General features: G+C 40.7%; 1 protein-coding gene across 2 annotated transcripts in view; it reads left to right on the forward strand.

Annotated features, from left to right (window-relative positions):
* The window catches only part of MBD2 (methyl-CpG binding domain protein 2), a 65,607-nt gene extending 40,240 nt beyond the window's left edge, over positions 1–25,367 (forward strand). Inside the window, exons 4-7 of one of the 2 annotated variants that reach the window (XM_039255245.1) lie at positions 14,065–14,155; positions 15,647–15,824; positions 20,498–20,636; positions 24,902–25,365. In XM_039255245.1, the coding sequence (XP_039111176.1) occupies positions 14,065–14,155; positions 15,647–15,824; positions 20,498–20,624 (396 nt within the window). In that variant the 3' untranslated portion in view covers positions 20,625–20,636; positions 24,902–25,365. Of the gene's footprint in view, positions 1–14,064; positions 14,156–15,646; positions 15,825–20,497; positions 20,637–24,901 lie in introns of both variants that reach the window. The other variant, XM_039255246.1, reaches the window with a different exon arrangement.
* The last annotated feature ends 188 nt before the right edge of the window (positions 25,368–25,555 follow it).

A 25,555-nucleotide genomic window follows, 5' to 3' on the forward strand; every position in this document is an offset into this window, starting at 1 on the left:
CATCCTGTTCACCCGGCCCTTTCTTCTATGTGCTTAGTTTATCTTAGTGAAAGTACCACTGTCCACCCAGCTGCCTAAGCCAGAGCCCTGAGCATCATCCTAGACTCTTCCCGTCATTTACCCTAAATCTCTAATTAGCCGGCACGTCCCTGACTCTGTCTCCTGAATATTCACTTGCTCTGTCCCTATATCCGTAAATATCATTTCATCTCATTTCTTTGCTTCTCGTCTTATTGTCTTCAGTTTATTCCTCATATTGCATCCAGAAACTCCACCTGACACAAAGATCTGATAGTGTTATTCTTCCGAAAACCTTTCAGTGATTCCTGTAAATTTTTAGGGCAAAAACCCTAAATATGATGTACAAAGTCAAACACCTAACATGACTTACAAAGTCCTTCATGATTTGGCTTTTGCTTCTCTTTTTGGCTTCACTTTCTTTTCTTGTTCTACATATGAGTCACATGAAACTTTTTGCAGATTTTTGAACATGCTATTCATTCACTCCACTCCATGCCTGCCCCTAGCCCTTGTGTTCCCTGGTCATATTTCATCCTGTTTTCTTTTCTCCATTTAATTACCTATATTCTACTCCTCCCTCAAGTCTGAACTTAGATACCACTTCACCTATTAAGAAAGCCTCTGACTGATCAAGTGTGGGTTTAGAGATCCTCCTTAGCGTCTCTCCCTTCTCCTTTTCTGATCTAACCGTATTAATTACTCATCACTTTATCTGCAGTATCTCCATTATATCAGTATTTAATATGCATTTGTTGGGTGAATGAATGAATGAATGAATTTTTTTAATTTAAAAAATCTTTCATTGAGCCTTCAACCTGTGCCAGGCCCTTACTAAGTAGTGGGGATACTATAGTGAACAAAGTAACAGCTCCCAATCTCCCGGATGTCACCTTCTACTGTAATAGGAAGAGACAGACGGATACATACATAATGTATCATGGTATGATAAGTGCAGTGAAAAAAAGGCAAAGATTATATGGTCTTCAAAAGCAGAGAATTTTGGGGGAGAACGTTCTAGACAGAGGTCTTAATCTGGTTATTGTATGTAATATAAAGAATGACTTAAAGGTAGGAAAACACCAAAGAAACTAGGAAATTAGGGCACAAATGATAAGATTTGCTTCATGCTGGTCATAAAGTAGTTGATGAAATTTCTTGGCTGATCAGCTGTGCTTATGTGAAGAGTCTCAGAATGTAGGTAACTGGGAGAACGATGTCATTGACAGAAATATGGAAATAATCGAAGGGTAGCTCACAGTGGTGGATGAGTACATAGTTCCGTCTCTCTGCTCTCGTGTTCCCAACATAGTTGTAACATGCTTTTGGTTAAATAGTCAGGGTTTACATTATTATGACTGAAAATATTCATGGGTAGGGCAAATAATACCCAATCATCATCAGACTGGCTTTCATAATTTGTTGTTATTAATCTTAAGAATTGTATGCTAGGTTCCTTTATAATTATAGTTAATCTCTCCTAATGTTTTAATATTTCTGACACATGCCCATCAATCCTGTTTTTCTTATGCTGAAATCCATGACACCCCTCCTTGTGTTCTCCCTGGAGTCCCCTCCACCCCGCTTAGACTGAAGTCATCCTCTGGTCCTGCTGTGTAGTTTCAGCTCCAGGGATTTTCTTTGCTGCATTTCTGCATTGGAATTTTCTGGATTTATGTCTTCCTCTGTCTTAATATACACCCTCCATTGTAACTAATTCTCCAGTACCTTTCTCATAAAATACAGTGGGAGGTAAAGTTTTTGAGAATCTGCATGTTATAAGTAACTTTATTCTGCTTGGACACAATCTGGTTTGACTCAGCAGCATTGACTGAAAAGACCATTAGTTTTCATTGCTCTGCAGTGTCACTTCTGTCATAAATGAAATGCAAATAAAAGTCTTTTGAAAGATTTTGGACCCCCAGTTCTATTTTTGGTCTGTGTACACATAATCGATTTCTACACTCAGTTTTTTTTCATTGGTCTGTTTATCTTTTCCACTACCTCCCTGTCATCATTACTATAGTTTCATAAGAATTCTTGATACCTGGTCGTATACATTTCCAACTTTGTTAGTCTTGGTTCAAGATTATCTTGGTTAGTTTAGGCTCATTGCATTTCAACATACATTTTAGACTTGTCCAGTCTTTTCCAAAAACTGCTCGGACTGAAATCTATATAGGTCAGTTTGGGGGAGAGTTAATCATTTTTAAAATATTAAGTCTTAGAATTAACAGGTCTTATATATCCCTCTATTAAAATACAAAATTATATTAAAATTATCATTTTTAGTCTACAGATCTTCTATATCTTTAAAAGATTGCTAGATATTTGGTGTATTTTGATAGTACTCTAAGTGATTACATTAATGTCTTAATTTTCTAGTCGTCTTTTGCTAATAGAAATAAGTTGATTTTGTAAATTGTACTGATTTATGTTTCTAAGTTCACTTATTAAGTGATCGAGTCTCTTCAGCTTTTTACATGAACAAACAAATGTGTCATCTGCAAATGAGAGTTTTACTTATTCCCTGCTACTGACCTTTAAGCTTTTTAATTTTTTTTTAATTTTTGGTCTTATTTCACTGGCTAGGACTTCCAGTACAGTCTTGAATAGAAATGATAACACGTATCCCTGTCCCATTGTGTTACCAGGGAATGGTTTTAATGCTTCTCCATTAAATATACTTGCTGTAGGGTTTTTTTTTTTTTTTTGGTAAATACCTTTTGTCAGATTAAAGACATTCATTTCTATCCCTAGTTTACTGAGGCTATTTTTCATAAACGGGTATTACATTTTGTCAAATTCTTTTTCTCTACCTAGTAAAGCGCTGAAATGGTTTTTATTCTTTTCTGTTAATATCATGAATTATAGTAATTAGTTTATGTGGTGGCTTGTATTGGTTGATGTTTTTGAATGTTACACAAGCCTTGAATTCTTGTATGAAGCCAAATGTGGTCATGATGTACTATCATTGTTATTGCTGTTTAGATTTGCTGTTATGTGGTTTCGAATTTTTTGCATTTATATTCACTAAAGAGATTGGTTTGCATTTTTCTTTTCTAGTAATTTTCTTCTCAATCTTTAGTATCAGGGTTTTGCTGGCTTTATAAATTAAGCTGGGAGGTGATCCTTCTTTTAATGTTCTTTTAATGGAAGAGTTTGTGTAAAATTGGTACTTTTCTTTATATGTTTGGAAGAATTGTGAGGCATCTTCAGCCTTTTATTTTCTTTTTTTAATGGGAAAGCTTGAAATTACAGAGTCAATTTATTTGATAGGTACACGGTTGAATATTCACATTTTCTATTTTCTTGTATCAGTTTTAAGAATATGTTTTTCTAGGAATTTATGCTTTTCATAATTTTCAAATTTAGTAGTCTAAGACTGTTCATAAAATTTTGACAAGCCCTACATCCCACCTTGTGTAAGTTAGATAGCATTCCTGACAAAATTTAGACTAGGTGGCTACAGCAGATGGTACCACACCTCTGTCCCCCTCAAACTCTGAGTTTTGCTGTTTGCTTCATTCTTCCAGCCTCTTGAGCCCAGATTGTTATCTTCTGCCTTAATGAGATCTCACTGAATTGAGCTTTTCCTTGATTTACATAGTAATTTTCTTGTCATGGTCTTACCCTTTCTTCCTGGTCCACTCTGACAAAATAAGGAGGTAGCTTGGATTTGACTTTTGATGTTTGCAGGCCATGGTATTTAACTTAAGTTGTTTTTGCTAACCAGAACTAGACAACTCAGATATCAAATGGGGTTGGTTTGAAATAGAGCACTTTATAAACTGGCCAGTGAATTCTTTCTGGGCAGGAAACATCATTCCTCTGGATAGCCCTAACCCAGTGTCTTGCAATTTAGCTTTTCATGAGTAAGGGAATATAAAGTGCACATTTTCTGGCTTTTGCTTTAGTCTACAAATATACGACAAGGTCCTTTGTTCTTTGATTAGATTTAGCAAAAGCCTTAGAAAAGAGAATCAAATTCATTGAATTTATGAAATCCTAACATTAGAAAATGAGAAATTCAACAAAAATTATTTAGTTTCAAAGAATTTTCTCATTTATTATCAGTGTTTTTTTTTGTTTTTTTGTTTTTTTTTTAAACTTTTTTTATGTTTTATTTATTTCTAGTAGAGAGAGAGAGACAGCGTGAGCAGGGGAGGGTCAGAGAGAGAGGGAGTCACAGACTGAAACAGGCTCCAGGCTCTGAGCTGGCAGTCAGCACAGAGCCCGACGCGGGGCTCGAACCCACGAACCGCGAGATCATGACCTAAGCGAAAGTCGGACGCTTAACCGACTAAGCCACCCAGGCGCCCCTATTATCAGTGTTTTGATGACCTTCTGAGATGGTTAAGACTGTTGTTAGTATTTCTATTTTACTAGGGAAAATGCATCCAAGGACGTTAAGTGACTTGCCCAAGACAGCACATCTATATAATAGTTGAGTCAGGACTAAAACATTTCAACTCCCAACCAGTGTCTTTCTGTGACCATGTACTCCTACTTAGCCACAAATTCATCCCTAAAACATTTGAGTGCCAACTCTATGTCTAACATCATGCTCTTGATAGAGGTAAAGATTCTGTAGACTAATGCTCTTAAAATGGTGAGATGTTAAAGGTAACTTTTGGTTCTTCTGTTTTACAAAAAAGTGTTTTGTCCTCAGACACTTTATTTTTTAATGTTTGTTTATTTCTGAGAGAGAAAGACGCACACACCACACACACACACACACACACACACACACACACACACACACACACACAGAGTGTGAGTGGGGGAGGGGCAGAGAGAGAGGGAGACACAGAATCAGAAGCAGGCTCCAGGCTCTGAGCTGTCAGCACAGAGCCGGATGCAGAGCTCTAACTCACGAACAGTGAGATCATGCATGACCCGAGCCGAAGTCGGATACTTAACCGACTGAGCCACTCAGGTGCCACTTGTCCTCAGACACTTTAAAAGGTGTATCACATTATGCATTTTATTATATATTTTTTATATTTTTATTTTTATTTACATTTATGCATTTTAAAGAATCACATGCATTTTATTATATATTTTTTATATTTTTATTTTTTATTTACATTTATGCACTTTAAAGATTTGCTTTAGGAAAAAAATGCTCATAGCCTTATTTCTTTGACTGTTACCATTAGAAATTTTAATTTGTTGCCTAATAGTAATAGAAAATACAGAAATGTAAAGAGAACCGTCATGAAAGGCAGACTTTCTTAAGTCTTCTGCAGCAAGTGATTCAACAGTGAAGCATAGCAAAAAAGGCTTGAATTAGGAGTTGGGTTTGGTAATTACAGGTTCCTGAGACCTCGGGCAGGTCAGTGTTACTAATAGAGTCTAGGAGGATGAGAATGCATGGAAGGTGGAGAGATGAGAGGGAAAGTTTCTCTCCTTGTAGAAGGAGGAAGGTTTAGCTAGTTTGAGGGAGAAGAAGTGTGCACAAGGATGTTTTTTAGGTTATCAGTGTTGGAGTGTATCTGTCTCTTCAGGGGAAGAAGCCCAAGGAGAGAAAGAGGGAAAATGGAAAATGTGGGAGAAGTTGGGCAAATTGTCGGGGTAAAATCAGGAGGAGGCAGTATTACCAAGAGCCCTGTGTAGAGGTAATCTTAGAAGGGCAGCAGGGTGCTTACTCCTCTGAGACAGGAGATAAGTCAAGGAAGGCTAAGTGGCCCAGAGGGGATGTACTGTGGAAGAGATACTGTGGAAGGGCCCTTAAGCTGGAGCTCCTGGCTTTTCTGGTGGCACAGAGTCTGTTGTTACCGTTTCTCGGCATAGGAACTAACATTCAGCTTGTGGTACATATTTAAAATAAACAGTGAGAAATAGGACTTCAGCTATACGGGGGTTTTAGTAGAACTTTGCTTAGTTTCATGATTGAAATTTCAGTGTGTTTCTATATAATCAGTTTTTTTTATTGGAGATTATAATTTCAAGAGGTAAGGGAGGATGCATTTTAAAACAATATATGAGCGCTAAATTCAGTTATAAGTTGTTGTGTGGTTCAGTGTGATGAGATGCTTTCAATTTAGAATTGTCCAGGCCCTACCTATAGGTACATATAAAGATCTTATGGAAATTAACATGTTCAAGATCAACCTTTCATTCTGTTTTGTTGCTCTACCTTGAATACTTGGGAGGCCTAAAATCGTTCTGAACAGAGATGTGCCTTTCTCTGTAATCAGTGGCAGATTTGCACGTGCAATATGGTCTCTCATCCTTTGGTAATAACAGAAAACTCCTAAAATCTGTTGTACAGAATCTTTCCAACTTATGAGTTGGGATATAAAGTGTCATGCTTCAGTTGTTTGGAACTCTACATCTTCCAGCAGAGATCATATATTCTAAATGGTTCTAACGTCCCAGACCAGTCTGTAAAGACCACTTATTCTTAGTTGTGTCTGAATTATTAAAAATAATTGCTGTTTATAACCATGTTTCTATCTTGAAGTGCCTTAAATTTCAACTCTTAAGAAATGTTTCTCCCACCTCTGCTTTATCTTACTCACACCCTCGTCTGGCCGTGACAAAAGAGGCACCAAGCTAGCTCCAGGCCACTTAGGGTGGTTCTTACAAGGTCCAGGAGTTAGAAGCTGGGACTCTTGAAAGTTGAGAAAGGGGCCAGCTACAGTCGTGGCGTGTGCCAGTGAAGGGCTCTTCTTTCCATCCAGCTGTGAGGTTTGGGCCGCTTGCGTTGTAAACCTCCCATCCTGCCCTCTGTCTTTCTCTGGACCAGAGGTTCTCAGCCAGACCTGATTTTGTACCGCCTCCCCACCCCCACCCCCCCAATACTCAGGGAAATTTGACAATGTCTGGAGACACCTTTGGTTGTCACAGCTGGGGGGGTGCTGCTGGTATAGCAGATACAGGCCAGGGATGCCGCTGAGCACCCACAAGGGAGAATTTTCCAACCCAAAATGTTAATAAGGCCAAGACTGAGAAGCTACTTTACACCCATTGTTCCTGGTTCAAGTCGTCATCTCTCCCGCCCCGTTCTCTTCTTGCTTAATGGCGGGACAGAAATGTAGTCTGTGTTGCCTGTGTTCTCCTACCTTCTATTCTTGAAATAAGCTGAGAGACTTTTTGAGGTTTTTCTAAGGGCTTTACTATCATCACAACAATAGATGGAGTAAAAATAACACAAGAAAATTACAGTTTCAGGAAATCGTAATTAAAAGCTACTCATGTTATTCACTGGACTTTAAATAGAACAAAATTCTGATCCTTCTCGAGGCTCTGTCCGTTCTTCCCCAATGTGGTTTCTTCACTGCCTGGGCTTCCCTCCTTCCTCACCCCTACTGCTCAACTGAGAAGAGCCTTGGCAGTGATCCTTTCATGGACTTCCGGATGAGAACTGGCAGGAGGGATGAAAGATCCTTTTTTACAGGGGGTTAAGGGAAGGCTCTTCTGTATTGCATGGGTTCAGCCTGGTTGAATGCTAACTTGCTGTTGTGAAATTCTTAATACTTTTTGAACAAGGGACCTCACCTTTTCATTTGGTACTGGGTCCTGCAAATGTGGCTGGTCCTGCTCACCAGTGTTCTCCCGACCAGCTTTGGTCTAGGTGAGAGGCACTGGCTTAGATGAGAAGAGGAAAAAGATTCTTGTAGCAAGAAAACTCCAGCTGAAAATCTGGGAAGGAAGAGCAGATTTGTATCCATATGCTCAGTCTTCATGTATGAATACTCACCTTTGAGAGCTGATTAATTTCTGATTTGTTTATATTTGCTAATTGTAATAAGGTGACCAGCTGCTTGTTGAATGCTATTGTCTGTATGATCAGTGTGCTGAAAGACTTGTGGAAAAAGTGCGGGAAAATGATATTTGCTCTGTAGTAGACATGTTCAGGTTGTTTGTAAAACCTCCTCATTTAGGTTCTGTAATCCTTTGAGATTGTTTTAATTGTCCTTTTCCATAGAATTGGAACTGATATCGAGACAGGTTGAGTTGTTTAACTTTGTAAAGCTAGTAAGTGACAAAGCAAGTGGCTTTGAACATAAGCCCACTAACATTTACTCTGCTACTCAGAAGTTAAATCTCTGTCCTCTGAGTTGACTGTCAAGTTGTCAGCTTGATGTTATGAGTATAAATAGAAGGTCAATTTCTTTTCATTAGTGAATGTTTTATAAACATGACACAGACACATGAGTGCTTTTCAAATTAAATATAATGGATGAAAATAATACTGGTATATTTGATCTACATACTTTTCAATGTTTCATGAGAAATAGATATTATTATAATTAACCTAAAACAGTGTTCTTACAGAAAAATTTTTTCTATACGAAAAAAAGCCTTCAGTTACATATGCTTAGTAAATCACAGCCTCTCTCCTGTTTTATGAAATACCTGTTACCGCTATGTTGTTAGTGGGATTTATCTGAAAAAGATTTTCTTGGAGTAGGGGTTCTTAGACTTTAATTTCCATCTACCAGATAAAAATTTGATATTCAGTGGGATTGATATTTGCAATTAGTTCTAAGAAAGTTCATTTGCAGAGAATATATATTAACAACAATTCTTCGGTTTTTATCATGGATAGTACAAGACTAGGTCTCTCAATTCTGCCTGGCGGGGGGCAGGTGTCAGCACAGATTGCCTGCAATTGGCAACTTACACAGTATTACATAACAGGCAGATGAACTAAGAGTCACTTGATACTTTTCTTCATATTTATTGAACTTCTGTCAGCCTGTGACTTCACGAACGGAATGAGCTGAGGCCCGTTACCTTACGATCTAACACAGAGCCAAGTGTGGAAATGCCCTTCCAGAGCTTTTATTGTTAAGATCAGGGCTGTTTAATCAGACTGACCTGAGTTGCAATTCGAGTTGCACCACTGACTAGTTACATAACCTTTGGTAAGTGACTGTACGTGGGACTAGTAATGTCTTCTTCAAAATGCTGTAGGAAAGATTAATAGGACTTCTGTACACAATGCACTGAGCACAGGGCCAGGCCTGTGGAAGGGCTTGGGGGTAAGTGGTAGTTGTCCTCTTCTCCTTTTCTTAACTCCACCTAGAGAATGTGCGCGGGCACCCACAGAACTTGAGGCCAGCCCTTTCTCTATTTACACCCAAACAATTTGGTATACTCTTAAATATATTTTGACACACGTCTTCCTATAATGAAAAAGAGAAAGGCAAATATCTTCCTCCAGTGCTCTGTAAGAACAGAACAGAATAATATATTTTACTTTCTGATATACTCGGGAATAAAACTCGGAGATCTTGGTGATAAGTATATAACAGCCCTATGTGTGCACCACCATTCTTTCAACACCAACCACACCAGTCTTTCTTAAACTGAGATCCCTGGGTCTGTGTCAGAATCACCTAAGACACTTGTAAATAAAAATGAATCTAGCCTCATACCCCCAGACCTACCGAACAGAATCTCTAGGACTGAGACCCTAGAGAATGTACATTTAAAATATGCTACTCTGGTTATTCCTCTGTATAAGAACACTTAGAAATACCGACCTATACTCTCTGTCTCACTTCCTTGCCTTTGCTTAAGTGATTTCTTTGGCTTAATGTAGTCTTTCCTCCTCTGTAGAATTCTTACACTTTTTGTTTGTTTGTTTGTTTGTTTGAGCTACCTCTTCCTAAAAGCCTTCCGAGATTCTTCAGAATTGATCATTTTGTAGCTTCTTTGTTGGGGATATCACAGTCTGTCTTGTAGAGTTTTGCTAGTTTCCCAACAAGTAGTTAAGCTCCTGGCGGGCAGTGATACCAGCTATCCTGATAACTATCCTCAGTGCCTGGCAAATTACTTTGTGTATAATGGGTGCTAAAAGAATATTTGTTGAATCTGGAGTGATCCTCTAATTACTTTTTTCCAGTAAACCATCTTGTTCTGATTTCCCCAGAAGAGCACAGATTCCTTCATGGTACACATGATCAAGCTCAGGGTGAGATAGGACAGTACTAATAAACATGACTAGCCCGAGTTCCTAGTGCATCAGAACAGGGATGGTGTGTGTGTTTGCGTATGGTTGTGAGGAATTGCTTTGCGGTCCCTGTTTCTTCCTCCTCCTCTTTTTTGGATATCTTCTGTAAGGCAAGTTGAACAAATCTCCCAAAGTCCCAGTCAAATCCACAGCAGTTAAGAAAAGAAAATGCTACAGTTGTATTCTGGGTTGGTTTACTTTTCAAAAAACAGATTTGATCATTTTACTAAAGAAACAGCTTTCATAACATAATCCTGTTTGTCCCCTGGGACTCCAAGATAGAAGTACATGCATTTTCATGGACATGAACTCCATTTTCCGAGGAAGGGATTCCTCCAAAGCTGTACTGACCCCTGTCACTGGTATTTTCAAAACTTTTGTGGTTTTAGATGACTTTTAATCCCCAGCCTCTGCTTCTCAATCATCCAGTCTACTGGATCGGCCATTGCCCAGACTGTTGGCAATGTCGTGTACACATGGGCTCTCTCTCCAGTTTTCTTTCTTTTTTTTTTTAATTCTTTTTTTAATGTTTTATTTATTTTTTATTTATTTTGAGAGAGAGAGACAGCATGAGCAGGGGAGGGTCAGAGAGAGAGGAAAATACAGAATCTGAAACAGCCTCAGGCCCTGAACAAGCTGTCAGCACAGAGCCCGATGCGGGGCTTGAACCCATGAAGCGTGAGATCATGACCTGAGCCGAAGTCGGACGCTTAACTGACTGAGCCACCCAGGCACCTCTCCAGTTTTCTTATATACTGGAGGGTGATAAGGAAAACAAGGTATTAGAGGCACCTGGAGGGTCTAATTAGTGGGGACTTGGAATATAATAGCTGAGGGAGATAGCACATTTTGGGAGTTTCTCCAAATATTAAATCACTGCTCCTTAAAAGTATTATATTGATTATTTGGCCTCACATCCAGGCAACAAGGTTACATTGAGACTATCATTGGATTTGGCAGGTGAAATCAGATTTTCAGTGGGTAAGTTAGGATTTATGAAAGCAGTAGTGCTTTACGAAGTTGCGGTGGAAGAGATGAGATAGCTGTCACAGAGGGAAACTCCTTACACAGTTAATGTAGTAAGTCCAGATGGCCACAATTTGTCACCTAATGAAAACATAGAATTCGTAAATGAGCAGATCAGAAAATTGTAAAGTTAGGCAGAGGAAGACTTCTCCGTTCGCTGTACCTCTCCACAGGATGTGGGGGTTATAAAATGTCCAGAGAGAAAGAGAAAAGGTTATTGAGTTTGGTGACAGGAGCTGACTGCCTCCAAGAGTAAATTTGGTGAAAATTCATGGAGTATGGGACAGAGTGAGTGCATATCCGTCATTTCTTGAGGAACTGGCTTGGAAAGTAAAGAAAATGATAATTCTAGCAGCTGGATAACCACAGTACAATTCCAGTACCCAGAGAATTCCCTTGTGCTGACCCTTTCAGAACCCACCCCCCACCCCTAATCCCTGGCAGCCACCCCAGTAGGTTTTCTTTCTCAGAATGTCCTGTAAATTGAATCATATAGCCTGTAAATGACTAGCTTCTTTCACTTAGCATAATGCATACATCAATTTTAAAAATATTTCAGAATGTAAAGAAAACAGGTGGGAGCCTGAGAAGATCAACGTAGGGAACATGAGTTAGGAACATATGGATTTGTAAACAGATACTTATGAAAACTGTTGGAGTTCTCACAAAAATTAGGTGAGCTGATAGTGTTGCATGAGTGGTGGAAAGGGTGGAGAGCGGGGCAGTGGTGACCTGCACTCACTGTATGTTTTCTTCTATCAAACCAGCCTTTTTTCCTTCTCCCCCACCCCCCACCTCCGCTGGGGCGCACGAGTGGTAGCAGAAACACACACTCACCTACACACATCTACCTACATAAATCCATGTGTCTCCATTCTCATGATGTAAGCATTTCGTTTATACAGAGGTCATCGGTGCACATCATATTCACCTTCAGGCGTAGCTGAGGGCTGTTAGATGGCATGTGGTGATACCAGGACTTGTAATCTGGAGCCATACATTTGTTTCTCAGTCCAGGGTTTATTTTGCAAAATTTTCCTTTCTAAATTTTGTATCGTTTTCCTTTCAGTTAATAGGAATTTAAAAATTAGGAATTAAAAATTATAGAATGTAAAAAATTGATGTCTAGCATTGGAATTTTATGTAAAATATCAGTGTATAAAATATTAGTAATCACATATGTACGTAATCTCTATACTTTGTTTTTTGGTAGTGTTGATTTATTTTGCAAATTAAGTTATAATTTTATTTTAAAGGCACTTCCTAATCTCATACTCACTGATTCCTCTGACTACTTTTCCTTGTTCATTAGGAGTTAACTGGTTTGTTTTCCTTGTTTTTTTCCCCCACAGTTGTGATAATCAATGCACAGATGATATTATACCCCACAAAAAGAAAATAGCAGGTGGGGTTTCTTGGGACATTTATCACATTTATCAATTATTACCTTCACCTGTTTTTCACCCATGATAATTAATGCATTCATGTCCTCATATACCATGACCACATATTCTGCTGATGATGTAACTTATAGGGCGGTGTAAGGAGTTGTTACCATATACCAAAGGTCTTCAGAGGAGAGTGAAGCATTCTATTGCAGGTTACTCTTGGTGCTAGCAATGAGTTTATTAAAGATTCAGCATGTAACTCTTCTGCCGTAAAGAGATTTTATTGTATCTTGCATTTGTCTGGAGGGCAGTTACCTGATTCTTCTCATATATCTAAAAGTCAGAATATATGCCCTCAGAGTGGTCAAAATTTGCTAAAAGTAAATATGATAAACCTTGTGCCTAACTCCCCATGCCAGGTGCTTTACATACATTGCCTTATTTAATCCCCACATTAATCTTATGTGGTCCTCATTACTGTCAGATTTTACAGAAAAGGCATTTGAAAGGTTTAGACCTCTAGAACTGGAGTTTCAGGGTTTATGTGCCCCTCAGGATCATTCTGAGTCCTTTATTCCCATATTCAGGCGTTCAATATTTTTTTCAGTACCAGTGTTTTTTTTAGTATCTACTTTTGACAAGACTCAGGTATCTGGGATTAAAGACAAATATTCAGAGTCCTAAGGAATTCCTTTATCTGTTTCTTATTTTGTTTTGTTTTGTTTTGTTTGTTTATTTGGCTACAGTGAATAAGAAACAGACTAGAAAAGAGATAAGTATTGAGCACAGAGACACAGTATATCTCATCTACTGACACATTCACGGGGCAGCATGTAGTTGGAGCTCAGTAAATACATGTTGAACAGATGAATGACATTATTGAGAAGTAATAGCTAACTAAGAGAGGAAATAGAGTATAGAAAGGATATAAAGATCAAACAGAACTGTCTTGGACCGTTTAGTGTTTGAATAAGCAATTGCATACCTCAGTGGCCCCAGAGAGTATGAGACCCTTCAGTGTGCTGGCGGACTCATGTCCAGAATGATGACATGGGGCCACTAAGTGACTAAGTGATCTGGGCTGTGTGCAACAGGGAGAAAGTCACCCATGTACGTGACCCCCTGTTCAAAAAGCAAGGAAGTATGCAAAACATTTTAGAAAAGTTTTCGTAAAAACTGGCTCTTTTCGTCAAGCCTTAAGTACTAAACTTCAGTTTTGGGGAAGAATCACGCAGGTGGAGGAGCTCTTTACCTAATGATATTGGAGAAAGGGGTATTTATAATATAATTTGTTTTCTTTCCCTGATAAATTATAACATTAAATTTTCATACCAAATGAATCTGTAATAATTCACGTTATAGTCTTTGGAAGATACCTTATGAAGTACTATACATAATATACAGCATATAAAAATCTATCGTACTGTATGTAACAAGTGAATAGATTGCATGAATAAGAAAACATTTTTTGACTAATATCATTTGAAAGAATTATGACATGTTGCAATAATTCATATTTGGAGTATCATTTAGTATACATAAGGACAAAAGTGGGGAAATTAGGAAAGTCTTGAAATGATTTCAATTTCATCATTCAGCAGCATCGATGCGCTACTTTCTTGTTCCAAGAATGTCTATTAACAGTGATATTTTGCCTTACAGCTTTTCTGGGAGAAGAGGCTACAAGGACTTAGTGCATCAGATGTAACAGAACAAATTATAAAAACCATGGAACTACCTAAAGGTCTTCAAGGTATTATCCAAATTCAGTTGAGCAGTACCTACTATGTGCCAGGCTCTGTGTTAGATGCTGTAGGAGTCAGAAATGATTGAGACAGGGTCTTTACTTTGGGGGATTGTGTGCCTTTCTGGAAGATGTACCTCTTGTGTTGTTGTAAACCCAGGGAGAATGTACTTGAAGAGCTTGTGTGTTGCAGGGACATTTCAGATTTTTTTTTTTCTGTGTAAAAGTTGTGGCTTAAGGTCAGGTTCATTGTAGAAATCAACCATGTGCTGCCTTAAGAACCAGATGCAGCCGAGTGACAGAATTTCTCTAGCTTCCTGCTCAAAGCAGCATCTGGCCGCAATGCGTGCTCTTTCACTCTTCCTTTTGTCAGAGGAACAGCTTTGCCTCTAACAACTCTTTGCCTCTTCCTGCACAGACTGCTGCTGCATGTAGTAGTGGGAGCAGATGCACTTTGTTCCAGTAAGAGCAGCAAGTGGGGTCTTGGGGGTGTAGAAATCAGTTAAATAGTGTGCCTGTCATATCACGTGTTAATTCCAATTCTAGAGAATCGTTACTTTTCAAGTATTAGAAGTTTAGCTTCTAAATGTTGGTATTCAAAAATTCTCATAATCAAATCAATGGTTAGAACCTTATACGTCCCTCTGTTTTCTTGGAAGTTATTGCTTTCACTGGTTTAAGAAGTTTAGGACTTTAAGCAGTGCACTTAAATGCGGTCCTAGTGCCAGTCTCCTACAGGTAGTAAGATGTGCAATTATTAATTTATTAACTTGGATATTTTGTTAGGTATTTGAAAAAGATGTGAAAGCTGCAGGTACAGCATGCTTGCTTTGGCTTTTCCTTCGCAGTCCCAATCAAAAGAAAAGTGTTGACGTATTGCCAGAAATGAATGTTGGAACCTACAGGAGAAACTATTCTAGGACTAGAGGGATGCATTTATAGGGAAACTCAAATAGCATGTGACTTTAGAAGGTATTTGGATCATGAAAATAATTGACCCTGCTCAAGGAAATGTAGCCAACTTTAAACAGTTTAGTACCTTGGAAAATGCATTTTGAAGTTATGTTAAAGTTTTATTAAAATGCCCAGCCATTTTGATACTATTTTTTTTTTTAATCTTTATTTTATTTTTGAGAGAGAGAGACAGAGTGGGAATGGGGGAGGTGCAGAGAGAGAGGGAGACACAGAATCTGAAGCAGGCTCCAGGCTCTGAGCTGTCAGCACAGAGCCCGATGTGGGGCTCAGACTCACGGACCATGAGATCATGACCTGAGCCAAAGTTGGATGCTCAACCCACTGAGCCACCCAGGTGCCCCTGTTACTATTTTCTTTTAGTGTTAATTTTTTCGTATATGATAACTGTTCAGTAGATACGATACTATCCTTTTAAATATATGATCCCAAACAAACATAAAAATATCAATTGGTTTAGGTTATATAAGATTTGCTGATTAGCAGATCTAGAAATTTCCTTTAACTAGTGTGTATTTCTAATCGCAGGAGTTGGTCCAGGTAGTAATGACGAGACCCTCTTATCTGCTGTTGCCAGTGCTTTGCACACAAGCTCTGCACCAATCACAGGGCAAGTCTCCCCTGCTGTGGAAAAGAACCCCGCTGTTTGGCTGAACACATCTCAACCCCTCTGCAAGGCTTTCATTGTCACAGATGAAGACATTAGGTAAGGCGGTTTAATGTGACTTCTAAAACTCGTTTTTTTATATTTGATAAACTTTATACTGCTTTTTCGTTTCTGTGGCACATCTGGTAAGTGATGAATCCATCAGAAAATTACACTTTTTTTTTTTTTAAACAGCTCTTTTGTGAAATTATTGGAAGGTGATATAGGACATTTAAAACAAATACATGCTGGAAAATAGGTGGAAGTATCATCATAGTCATGTCCGAAGGACACATCACCTGTACTCTGCGCATTGGTACTGCAGTGTCTTTTGCACTTTGGTGTTCTGCCTTTCTGCTCGAAAGAACCCCTTTCATTCAGTGATGCCTTTTGTGATTGCTTTCTGCATTGGTTTGCCTGGAGACCAAGCTCTTCTTTAAAGTAGATTGTAACCATGTTGCTTTAAGCTGAGTTGCGCTTTCAAAGGTCACTTTGCTTATCTTGATTATGTTTACTCTCTTAAGCTCAGTTTAGAGATTTATTTATTTGTACTTCATCTTGTTTCAAGTAAAGATTTAAGGTGGCCACACACACACACACACACACACACACAAGCAAGATGAGAAGCAAATACCAAACAAAGGGTAAAGCATAAAGTGGTAAAACAGAGCCAGGAGTAAGGAGAGGATATAAAGACTTCATTTCCTAACATCTTTTACTTTAAGACTGCACTGCAAATTAGGGTTTTAGCAGCAAATAGTGAAAAAGTGTACAATTCAGATTGATAATACCCAGAAAGTATGAGCAAACCATTGCTCAAAAGAAGCAAACTATTCCAGATATTCAAACCAGAAAGAAATTCTTATATGGGATTTATGAACTGGAGTATCATTGCCTTATAATGAGATTGTAGTGTATTGTATTTTCTTTAAAAATAGGACAATGCGTATCCTTCACTATTTCTATCCTCTGAATGTTAAATCAGAAAGTTTTATTGGAGTATTATTTCTAGACAAAACCAGCAGGTGGCAGTTTTGAATCATAAAATTTTAAAATATGTTTTATATTTGTATTTTTTCCTAAGCCCATGAAAAGTTGGCATGAAAATGTTTTTAATGCATGACTCAATCTAGGTTTGTAATTGGAAAGCTCTTGCTAGGTTTTAAAGTAGTTCCTTTTGCAAAGATGTAAAATGACTCAAAGTTGCATTCATGTGCATTGATTGCATTGAATTTAATTGATCAGCTTTAAAAAAAAATTTTTTTAATGTTTTACTTATTTCTGAGCGAGAGAGAGAAAGAGAGAGACAACGTGAGCAGGGGAGGGTCAGAGAGAGGGAGACAGAATCTGAAGCAGGCTCCAGGCTCTGAGCTGTCAGCACAGAGCCCGACGCGGGGCTTGAACCCACGAACCATGAGATCATGACCTGAGCCAAAGTCAGACGCTTAACCGACAGAGCCACCCAGGCATCCCAATCAGCTTATTTTTTTAAAAAGAAAGACAAAATGTAAAATCAAGAGGAAGAATCAACTTACCCCTTGGATTATTCTTACCCGTGAGGAAGCAAATTACTCTGGAGACAAGCTCTTACCTGTCTAATGAGCACCTGGGACAGGAGGGCTTCTGCCAGTGCGCTGTGGGCGTCCCGAGGGCCTCTGGGGGGTGTCCCGGGAACGGGAATGCCAGTGGCTTCAGCAGCAGGTGTTTGGATCGTAGAGGAGACTATCTCAAAGCAAATCTCCATGATTTCCTTGTGGGGTAAACTTGTTTAACAAATTACCCATTTGATTTAATTGTCATAACAGAAATTATTATGCAGACATTTCTTGTTGAATTAGTACAGGTTCAAAATAAATTACTGCAAATGGAATTGTTACCCTTTTTCTTTCTTTTTTTTTTTTAATGTTTTATTATTTCTAGGAGAGAGAGAGAGAGAGAGAGAGACAGCGTGAACAGGGGAGGGTCAGAGAGAGAGGGAGTCACAGACTGAAACAGGCTCCAGGCTCTGAGCTGGCAGTCAGCACAGAGCCCGCCCGACGCAGGGCTCGAACCCACAAACCACGAGATCATGACCTAAGCGAAAGTTGGACGCTTAACCAACTAGGCCACCCAGGCACCCCACCCTTTTTCTAATTGTGCAGCCAATATTCTGTTTAATTAATTAATTATTTAGTTAGTTGAGAGAGAGGATGAGGGGGCAGAGAGAGAGGGGGACAGAGGATCTGAAGCAGGCTTCGCACTGACAGAAGTGAGCCCAACGCAGGGCTCGAACTGACAAACCGTGAGATCATAACCTGAGCCAAAGTCAGACACTCAACTGACTGAGCTACCCAGGCTCCCTGCCAATATTCTGTTTATATTAAACTTCAGCTAAAGATCTAAACATTATATATATTTTTTCCAGCATATTCATGAACATTTTAATCCTTGGATGTTTTTTAATAGGAGTAACAGGTCCTCACAAACTCAGCAACCTAAAACACCTACCCATACATATACAGCTCCCAGTTCTGTAGGCCAGAAGCGTGGGCTGGACGCAGTGGATTCTCTGTGCAGAATCTTTAAAGGCTGAAACCAAAGTGTTGGTTGGACTGCATTCCCTTCTAAGATCCTCTTTCAAGCTCCTATGATTATTGCAGAATCCATTTCCTTGCATTGTAGGACTGGGGCCTCTGGTGTCTTGTTGGATGCGGATTCCCAGCCGTTAGAGGCTGATGGCAGTTCCTTGCCCTGAGGGTCCCTCCACATTTTCAGCCAGCTTCTTTCAGGAAGGGCATAGCCCCTTGTAAGAGTTGTTTTTATGAGGTCAGGCCCTCAGGAATAATCTCTCTTGATTAACTCAAGGTCCTGTTGATTAGTTGCCTAATCATGGAGGGACATCCCAGCCCATTCACAAATTCTGCCGGCTTTGAAGGGGAGAGAATTGCACAAGGGGGCAATCCCAGGGGAGGGACTTGTTGGGATTCTGCCTACCACAATGGCCAGATGCTTTATTTCACCTTGCATAAGCATGGGAAGGAATGCTCAAGACAAAAGAGAATCAGTGCAAACGTTAGATTTGCTCTCTTTTCTTCCTAATGAGATTACTCTAGGGCCCTTGTGCAGATTCTCATACTCTGTTACTAGGAGTGAGAGATTGCCAATGAGACAGATATTCCATTTGTCATAAACCTTGAGTCACGGAGCCCGAGGCGAGACTGACTCTGTAAGAAATAAACAATGTGTTCTTCTTGACCCTGCTCCAACTATATGAAAATCTCTTCAACTCCAGTTTCTTTTAACATGACAGAGACTGTGGAGCTCAGACTGACTCAGTGACAGCCTCCCTCTATGTGAAAATTCATGTATAAAGTGGAAGCCTATACTTTTTAACTCTTTGTGCTGTTTTTGGACTTTAGTAAAGAGGACATCCAAAGTTTTTGTGTATAGTTTTTGTGTTAGCTTCTCACTTTGGATCTAGTCTCATGGGATAAGGAAACATGCAGGCTGGAATACAGCACAGCACATGTAGCTTTACAACTGGTCGAGTACACAAGAAGTGCATACTCACCGTATCTTCACGTGGTCTTCCAGAACATCGCCCTCCCGCCCTGCCACTACCCCGGGTTTGAGGCAGTGGTGCACTTTGTTTTCCTCAGTATCCATAGAGAAAAATCACTCTTTCTCCCTCTAGAGCCCTCAGTATTGCTTGTTGTGTCTCTTGTCACTGGGCTGTCTACATCCGTCCTAACCACCATTCTTCTGGCCTCAAGATGCGATTTGTCCTGCTCTGGAGTCAAGGCTAACGCTCTGCTTGTGGCTTTACTTCTTCCCCTGTCTTGGTTTTCCTTAACCTCTTCCTTCCCAGGGTTCCCGCTTCTCTCATGTGTCTTCAACCGTGGCTTGTCTGCTTGGTTCTGGATGTGAATTTCTATTTACCTCCAGTGCTCATTAGAGCTGTTTTAGGAGTCCCTCTCTTGCACTGTCAGGGAGCTGCTCTGACTTTTAGATATAAAGTACATACCAGTAGACTTTCTTCCTGTGCTTTGTTTCCCACCAAATGGTTCAGAACCTCTTTTTATGACTTGGCGTTGCTAACTTTCACTTTTGAGGGTCCACTGCAATCCCCAAGGCACAGAGAAACTTGGGGCATGTTCTTAACTCCTCAGCTCATCTCAGTGGGATGCTGTTCAGTTTCTCTCCTTGGTGCGTGGGATCACGTGGTCTCGACTTCTTCGTGCTGGCCTGCTGCCTGCGGGACTGGGAACGTGGACGAGAGTGCCGACCGCTTTCCCGGACAGAGACATAGAATGCCACACTCCATCGTGCCCCCGTTCCCTCAGTCTTTCTCTGTGCTGTGTTGAACAAATCTCTTCCCCTTCTTTATTTTCCATATAACTTCTCTTTTATCCCAGCTTTCAAGTTATTTCTAATCTCCCTTATAGCAACAGCCCCAAATCTTCACATGAACTTTTGAAGTTGAAGAAAAAGTCACCACAATAAATCTACTCCTGCCAGAATTCTCTGTGAGGTGTGGGCTACCTGCCTATCTGAATCCTCTTCTTTTTGGCAAGGCTCGCCTCATGTGCAGTTTGGTTTAGTGGGTGTCGGAGAGAGTTTTATAAAGTTAAAGAGAAGGAAATGTGCTCCCCGGAATTTTTGTGATTTTGAACTAAAGATAAACTGTAGTGGCAGCTGCAGTACGTTTCCAGTACTTGCCAGATCATCAGTGCATTTTTACTGTTTTTTAAAAGGAAACAGGAAGAGCGAGTACAACAAGTACGCAAAAAATTGGAAGAAGCACTGATGGCGGACATCTTGTCACGAGCTGCTGATACGGAAGAAATGGATATTGAAATGGACAGTGGAGATGAAGCCTAAGAATATGATCAGGTAAACTGAGAGCAGAGAGGGAGAGACTTGTACCTGAAGGTGGTTGATTTTCTTGCTTTTGCCTCTTGTGGCCACCTCAGCAAAGTAGAGAAAACAGCTGCTCCCCGGCAGAGGTGCGCAGGCGCTGTTAGGCCTCATCTGTGTTTAAGAATCACCCTTTTGTCCTAATGATGGGAAGGCGTTCACAGCCCTGAAGCCACTTGTAAGGAATCTGACCTCCTTCTGTGATGCTGCGTGGGGTACCTACCCGGTTTTCTTAGAGGAAACGAGGGGACAGGAAGCGGAGTCTGCCCAGTAGAGGAGAGTGGTCGCAGGTGGTGAAGGTGACTGTCATCCCCACCACAACAGACGTTGTCCCCTCTTGAAAATTATGGCCGTAAAGTAGGTTTTCTTTAGCACAGGCTTGATCAAGAGAGCACGAGAAGGGCATTTTAAAGGATAATAAATAATTTACCTTACAACATACAAACTTTGACCCTGTCGTGAGCTCACATGGGTGTCATAGGCTCTGTCCTGGTGGGTATGTACTCTCTTTCAGTGGCTGCCGTTCAGGCTCCAGAGGTTAATGTGGCATTTTGCTTCCCTGCGGCCGTCCTGCTTGGCTTTGGCAGGCCGTGTCTTACTCTCAGTCCCCCATAAGCCAGTTACTTACTCGTGTCCTTGGAAGCCAAAACTGAGGCATCGTGGGGAGAGAGACAGACAGAACCACCAGAGTGAGTTAGAGTTCTGACTCCTAGTTGTTTTTGAACTTGTTCTTCCCGTCCCCTTCGGTCTTGGGGCCCACACCTGGCCCCGCTTAGTCATTCTCGCCTTCCGCGCTGGTCCCGGAGGCACAGTTGTGGCCACGGTCGTGCAGTCCCTCTGCTCACGGCACTTACCATACAGCTGTATTAACCAAATGCTCACCGCAGTCCATAATTACCAACTGTGATAAGAGCTACAGAGGAGAAGCAAAGGTACTGGGGGAGCTGATGTGGTGTGAAGGGTCAGCAAAGCCTCTGTGAGAAGGTGACATTTACGTTGGGCCTCAAGGGCAAGCAGCAGTAGGCCGGAGTTCAGGTTAAAAGTGTTCCCATCGGAAGAAACAGCAAGGAGAAGTTGGTGCCTTTAGGGAACAAAGAAGAGCCCTCCGCGGCTGTCGTGCTGTAGGTCTGGGGCCCTGGGAGAATGTGTGGACGGGAGGCTAAGCCCGCTGGTGGCTCATTGTTGTGGGTTTCCAGCTTTAACATGAAAGCTAGTGGGAATCCACTGAGGCTGAGGAACATGGCCAGCTGTGCTTATTTACAGGATCCTTTCGGCCGCCCTGTGAAAGAGAGGACTAGAGCAGGGGAAGCCGGGAAGCAGGGTGGCCAGTGAGGAGGCTGTTGGAGCCCGGCAGCGAGACGCCGGCCTCACAGGAGTGTTGGCAGTGGGCACAGAGAAAGAGAGGAAAAGCAGAGGTCGGTTTGAGATGTGTTTGGAGATAGAATCAGCTTGACCAGGTCACTGATTGGAAGTGATGGGGATGACTCGGTGCTTTTCACTTGAGCCGTGGGGCGGGGGGGGGGGGGGGGGGGGGGGCAGGGGCCTGTTAGTTGCAGGCACAGGCAGGGTATTGTGTGCAGGGACACTGAGTTAATGGTTCACACAGCCACCCCTTCCCATCAATGCCTTTGTTGTAACCCAGGGAGCGGCTCATGCCACAGTGATACAGAAATCAGGTAATAATTACAGCGCCTCACGTTATGTGTTCAGTGATAGCATCACCATTTGGTCACAGCTTCCTGAACACGCAGAACCACTGGAATCCAGTTCAGTGCTATTTTAAGTCTTTTTTTTTTTTTCCTCCCTTATTGAGGACAGGAAGACGCTGTGTTGGTATTGAATCTTGTTTTCCACTCTGGCCAGGATGTGTTTTATGGGCTTTGATGAGTGTGCTTGGTCTGTGTCAGTCTTTCAGAGTCGGAGCATGTTTCTGGTCTGAAGGCTTCAGCCACACCGTCTCTGGAGTGCGACGCAGGCATTGGGATGGTTGTGCCTGGGCCGCATCAAAACGGACTCCAGGAGAGCCCTCCTCTTCAGCGACTTTTAACATTTGGTGTTTTTCAGACTTTTCTCCTAAAGACAGTTTAATCAGGGGTCTAATAACTGAGGTTTCACTAGACCCTTGCTTACTTCGCAGATTGCTTTGCAGATGGATATCAAGGCAGTGCCCTCATTTATGTAAGCAAGCATGGGCTTTAGGGACTAGGCACTTTGCTCATATAAAAGCCAGCATGGGAGTCCTCGGTAGCTCAGTTGGTTAAGTGTCTAACTTCAGCTCAGGTCATGATCTTGTGGTTCATGGGTTCAAGCTCTGCGTCAGGCACTGTGCTGACAGCTCAGAGCCTGGAGCCTGCTTCAGATTCTGGGTCTCCCTCTCTCTCTGCCCACCCCCCCACCCAATGAATAAATGTTATAAATGAATGAATGAATGAATGCCAGCATTTCCCATTGTCTGTCACAAATGTGGTTAATGGTGAGAGCAAACTAATTAATATTGAGTGATTAGAGTTTTAATATATACTTAAAGTAGCCATTATTTTGGCACATTGGGTAGAGAGAGATTCAAAATATGGATATCACATCCTAAACTGGGGAATGGTATTATTAAACCAAGCCAGTAGACTTGAAGGTTGTGGAAGAATTCGAAGTACTTAGTTATCAGAATTAAATGTACCTCACTCATGTAGCCCACTGTGCACCGGAAGTGTTTGATAAACCAGAGCACTGCTACATGACCTAATCAGGTATTCATAATAATCTGTAGAAAAGGTAGGGCTTAGCTAGATCAGAGGCGTAGGTCATGGGTGACTTCACATGACTGGTAAGAGATGGAGTCTGTCACGCAAAGTTCCATGTCAGTCTGTCACCTCATCATGCCACAGTGCTTTCTGATGTTCCTTATTAGCAAGGTGGGCCTTTAGTTATTTTATTTTTATTTAAAAAAATTTTTTAATGCTTATTCAGTTTTGAGAGACAGGAGAGAGAGTGTGTGAGCGGGTGATGGGGGGAGAGAGACACAGAATCCAAAACAGGTTCCAGGCTCTGAGCTGTCAGCACATAGCTGGACGCGGGGCTCAAACCCATTACCTGTGAGATCATGATCTGAGCCAAAGTCAGATGCTTAACTGATTGAGCCACCCAGGCTCCCCTATTTGATATATATCCATAACAGGTTGAGACTGTTAAAATTTTACAGTAATAGAGGAGTACCTGGATTATCAAAATCTTCGGAGTGAACACAAGATGAAAACTATAAAAACAAAAGTTTTAAAATATGTAGCTTCAAGTGGGGTGCCTGGGTGGCTCAGTCAGTTAAGCATCTGACTTCGGCTCAGGTTATGATCTCACGGTTCGTGCGTTTGAGCCCCGCTCGGGCTCTGTGCTGACAGCTCAGAGCCTGGAGCCTGCTTCACATTCTGTATCTTCCTCTCAATCTGACCCTCCCCTGCTCACGTTGCCTCTCTGTCTCTCTCAGAAATAAATAAAACATTAAGAAAAATTTTTTTTAAATATGTAGCTACAACTGAGATACAGGATCACATATAGTTCCCTCTGCTGTTGCACAGTACTGTTTCGCCCAGGTAAAATAATAAAACTTCAGTGCATATCGACTGTCATCTGTAAATGCTCTGAATTAAATCAGTTGAAATTTTTCTAAATTTTCTCAGAAATGTTTGGATTTGGCTTGTATCTATGACATTCCTTTTTTTCATATGTATGCCCTTTGATTTCTCTTTTTATACAGATTCAATTAATTATAGATAGTATTTGTGTTAGCATACAAAGCTATACGTGTGACTCTTTTGAAAATGAACCGAGTATAAAGTTATTATGAAAGCACTTGAGGGGCGCCTGGGTGGCTCAGTCACTTAAGCGTCCGACTTCAGCTCAGGTCATGATCTCTCGGTTCGTGGGTCCGAGTCCTGTGTTGGGCTCTGTGCTGACAGCTAGCTCAGAGCCTGGAGCTGCTTCAGGTTCTGTGTGTGTCTCTCTCTGTGATCCTCCCCTGCTCATGCTGCCTCTCTCTCTTAGAAATAAATTAAAAAATATTAAAAAAAATAAAGCACTTGAAATAATGAGAGTATGTTGAACATTTTTTATGTACAAGGTGCTGTAATGAAATGTTAAGACTTAAAAGTGTGGTTCTAAGTGAAGTTTAGCCTCCAGCCACTTTTTCAAGTTCTGTTGACCTCGCCTGAGACATCATTGAATTACTTAAATTTGCTTGTTTTTTCTTACAGGTAACTTTCGACCAGCTTTCCCCAAGAGCAAATTTCTAGAATTGAACAAAAGCGTTTCCACTGGGTGTCGCCTGTAAGAAAAAAAACATACCCGAGCACATACAGCTTTTTAATAGCACTAACCAATGCCTTTTTAGATGTATTTTTGATGTATATATCTATTATTCAAAAAATGATGTTTATTTTGAGTCCTAGGACTTAAAATTAGACTTTTGTAATATCAAGGAGGACGTTGAAGCTGAGCTTTTGATGCCAGGTGCAATCTACTGGAAATGTAGCACTTACATGAAATATTTGTTTGCCCCCATTTTAATATGAACCGATCAGTAGTACCAAATAAATCTCCCAATTGAAGATTATTGTGACTTCACTGTATATAAACAGATTTTTATACTTTATTGAAAGAGGACACCTGTACATTCTTCCATCATCACTGTAAAGACAAATAAATGATTATATTCACAGACTGATTGGAATTCTTTCTGTTAAAGAGCCCACATAATAAATAGCTTCCCTCTCCCTCCCCTCCCCCCTCCCCCTTGGGATTCCTGATTTACTGTCAGCTGTGATCCCTGGGCCTCAGGTTTTAAATGGAGGTGGTGGAGAATAGTTCCTACATTTGCAGTATGCCTCCGGATAGCGTGAGAACTGTGC

This window comes from Hyaena hyaena, unplaced genomic scaffold (genome assembly GCF_003009895.1).
Source record: "Hyaena hyaena isolate Hyena2069 unplaced genomic scaffold, ASM300989v1 scaffold_523, whole genome shotgun sequence".
In the NCBI taxonomy this organism is placed as follows: Eukaryota; Metazoa; Chordata; class Mammalia; order Carnivora; family Hyaenidae; genus Hyaena; species Hyaena hyaena.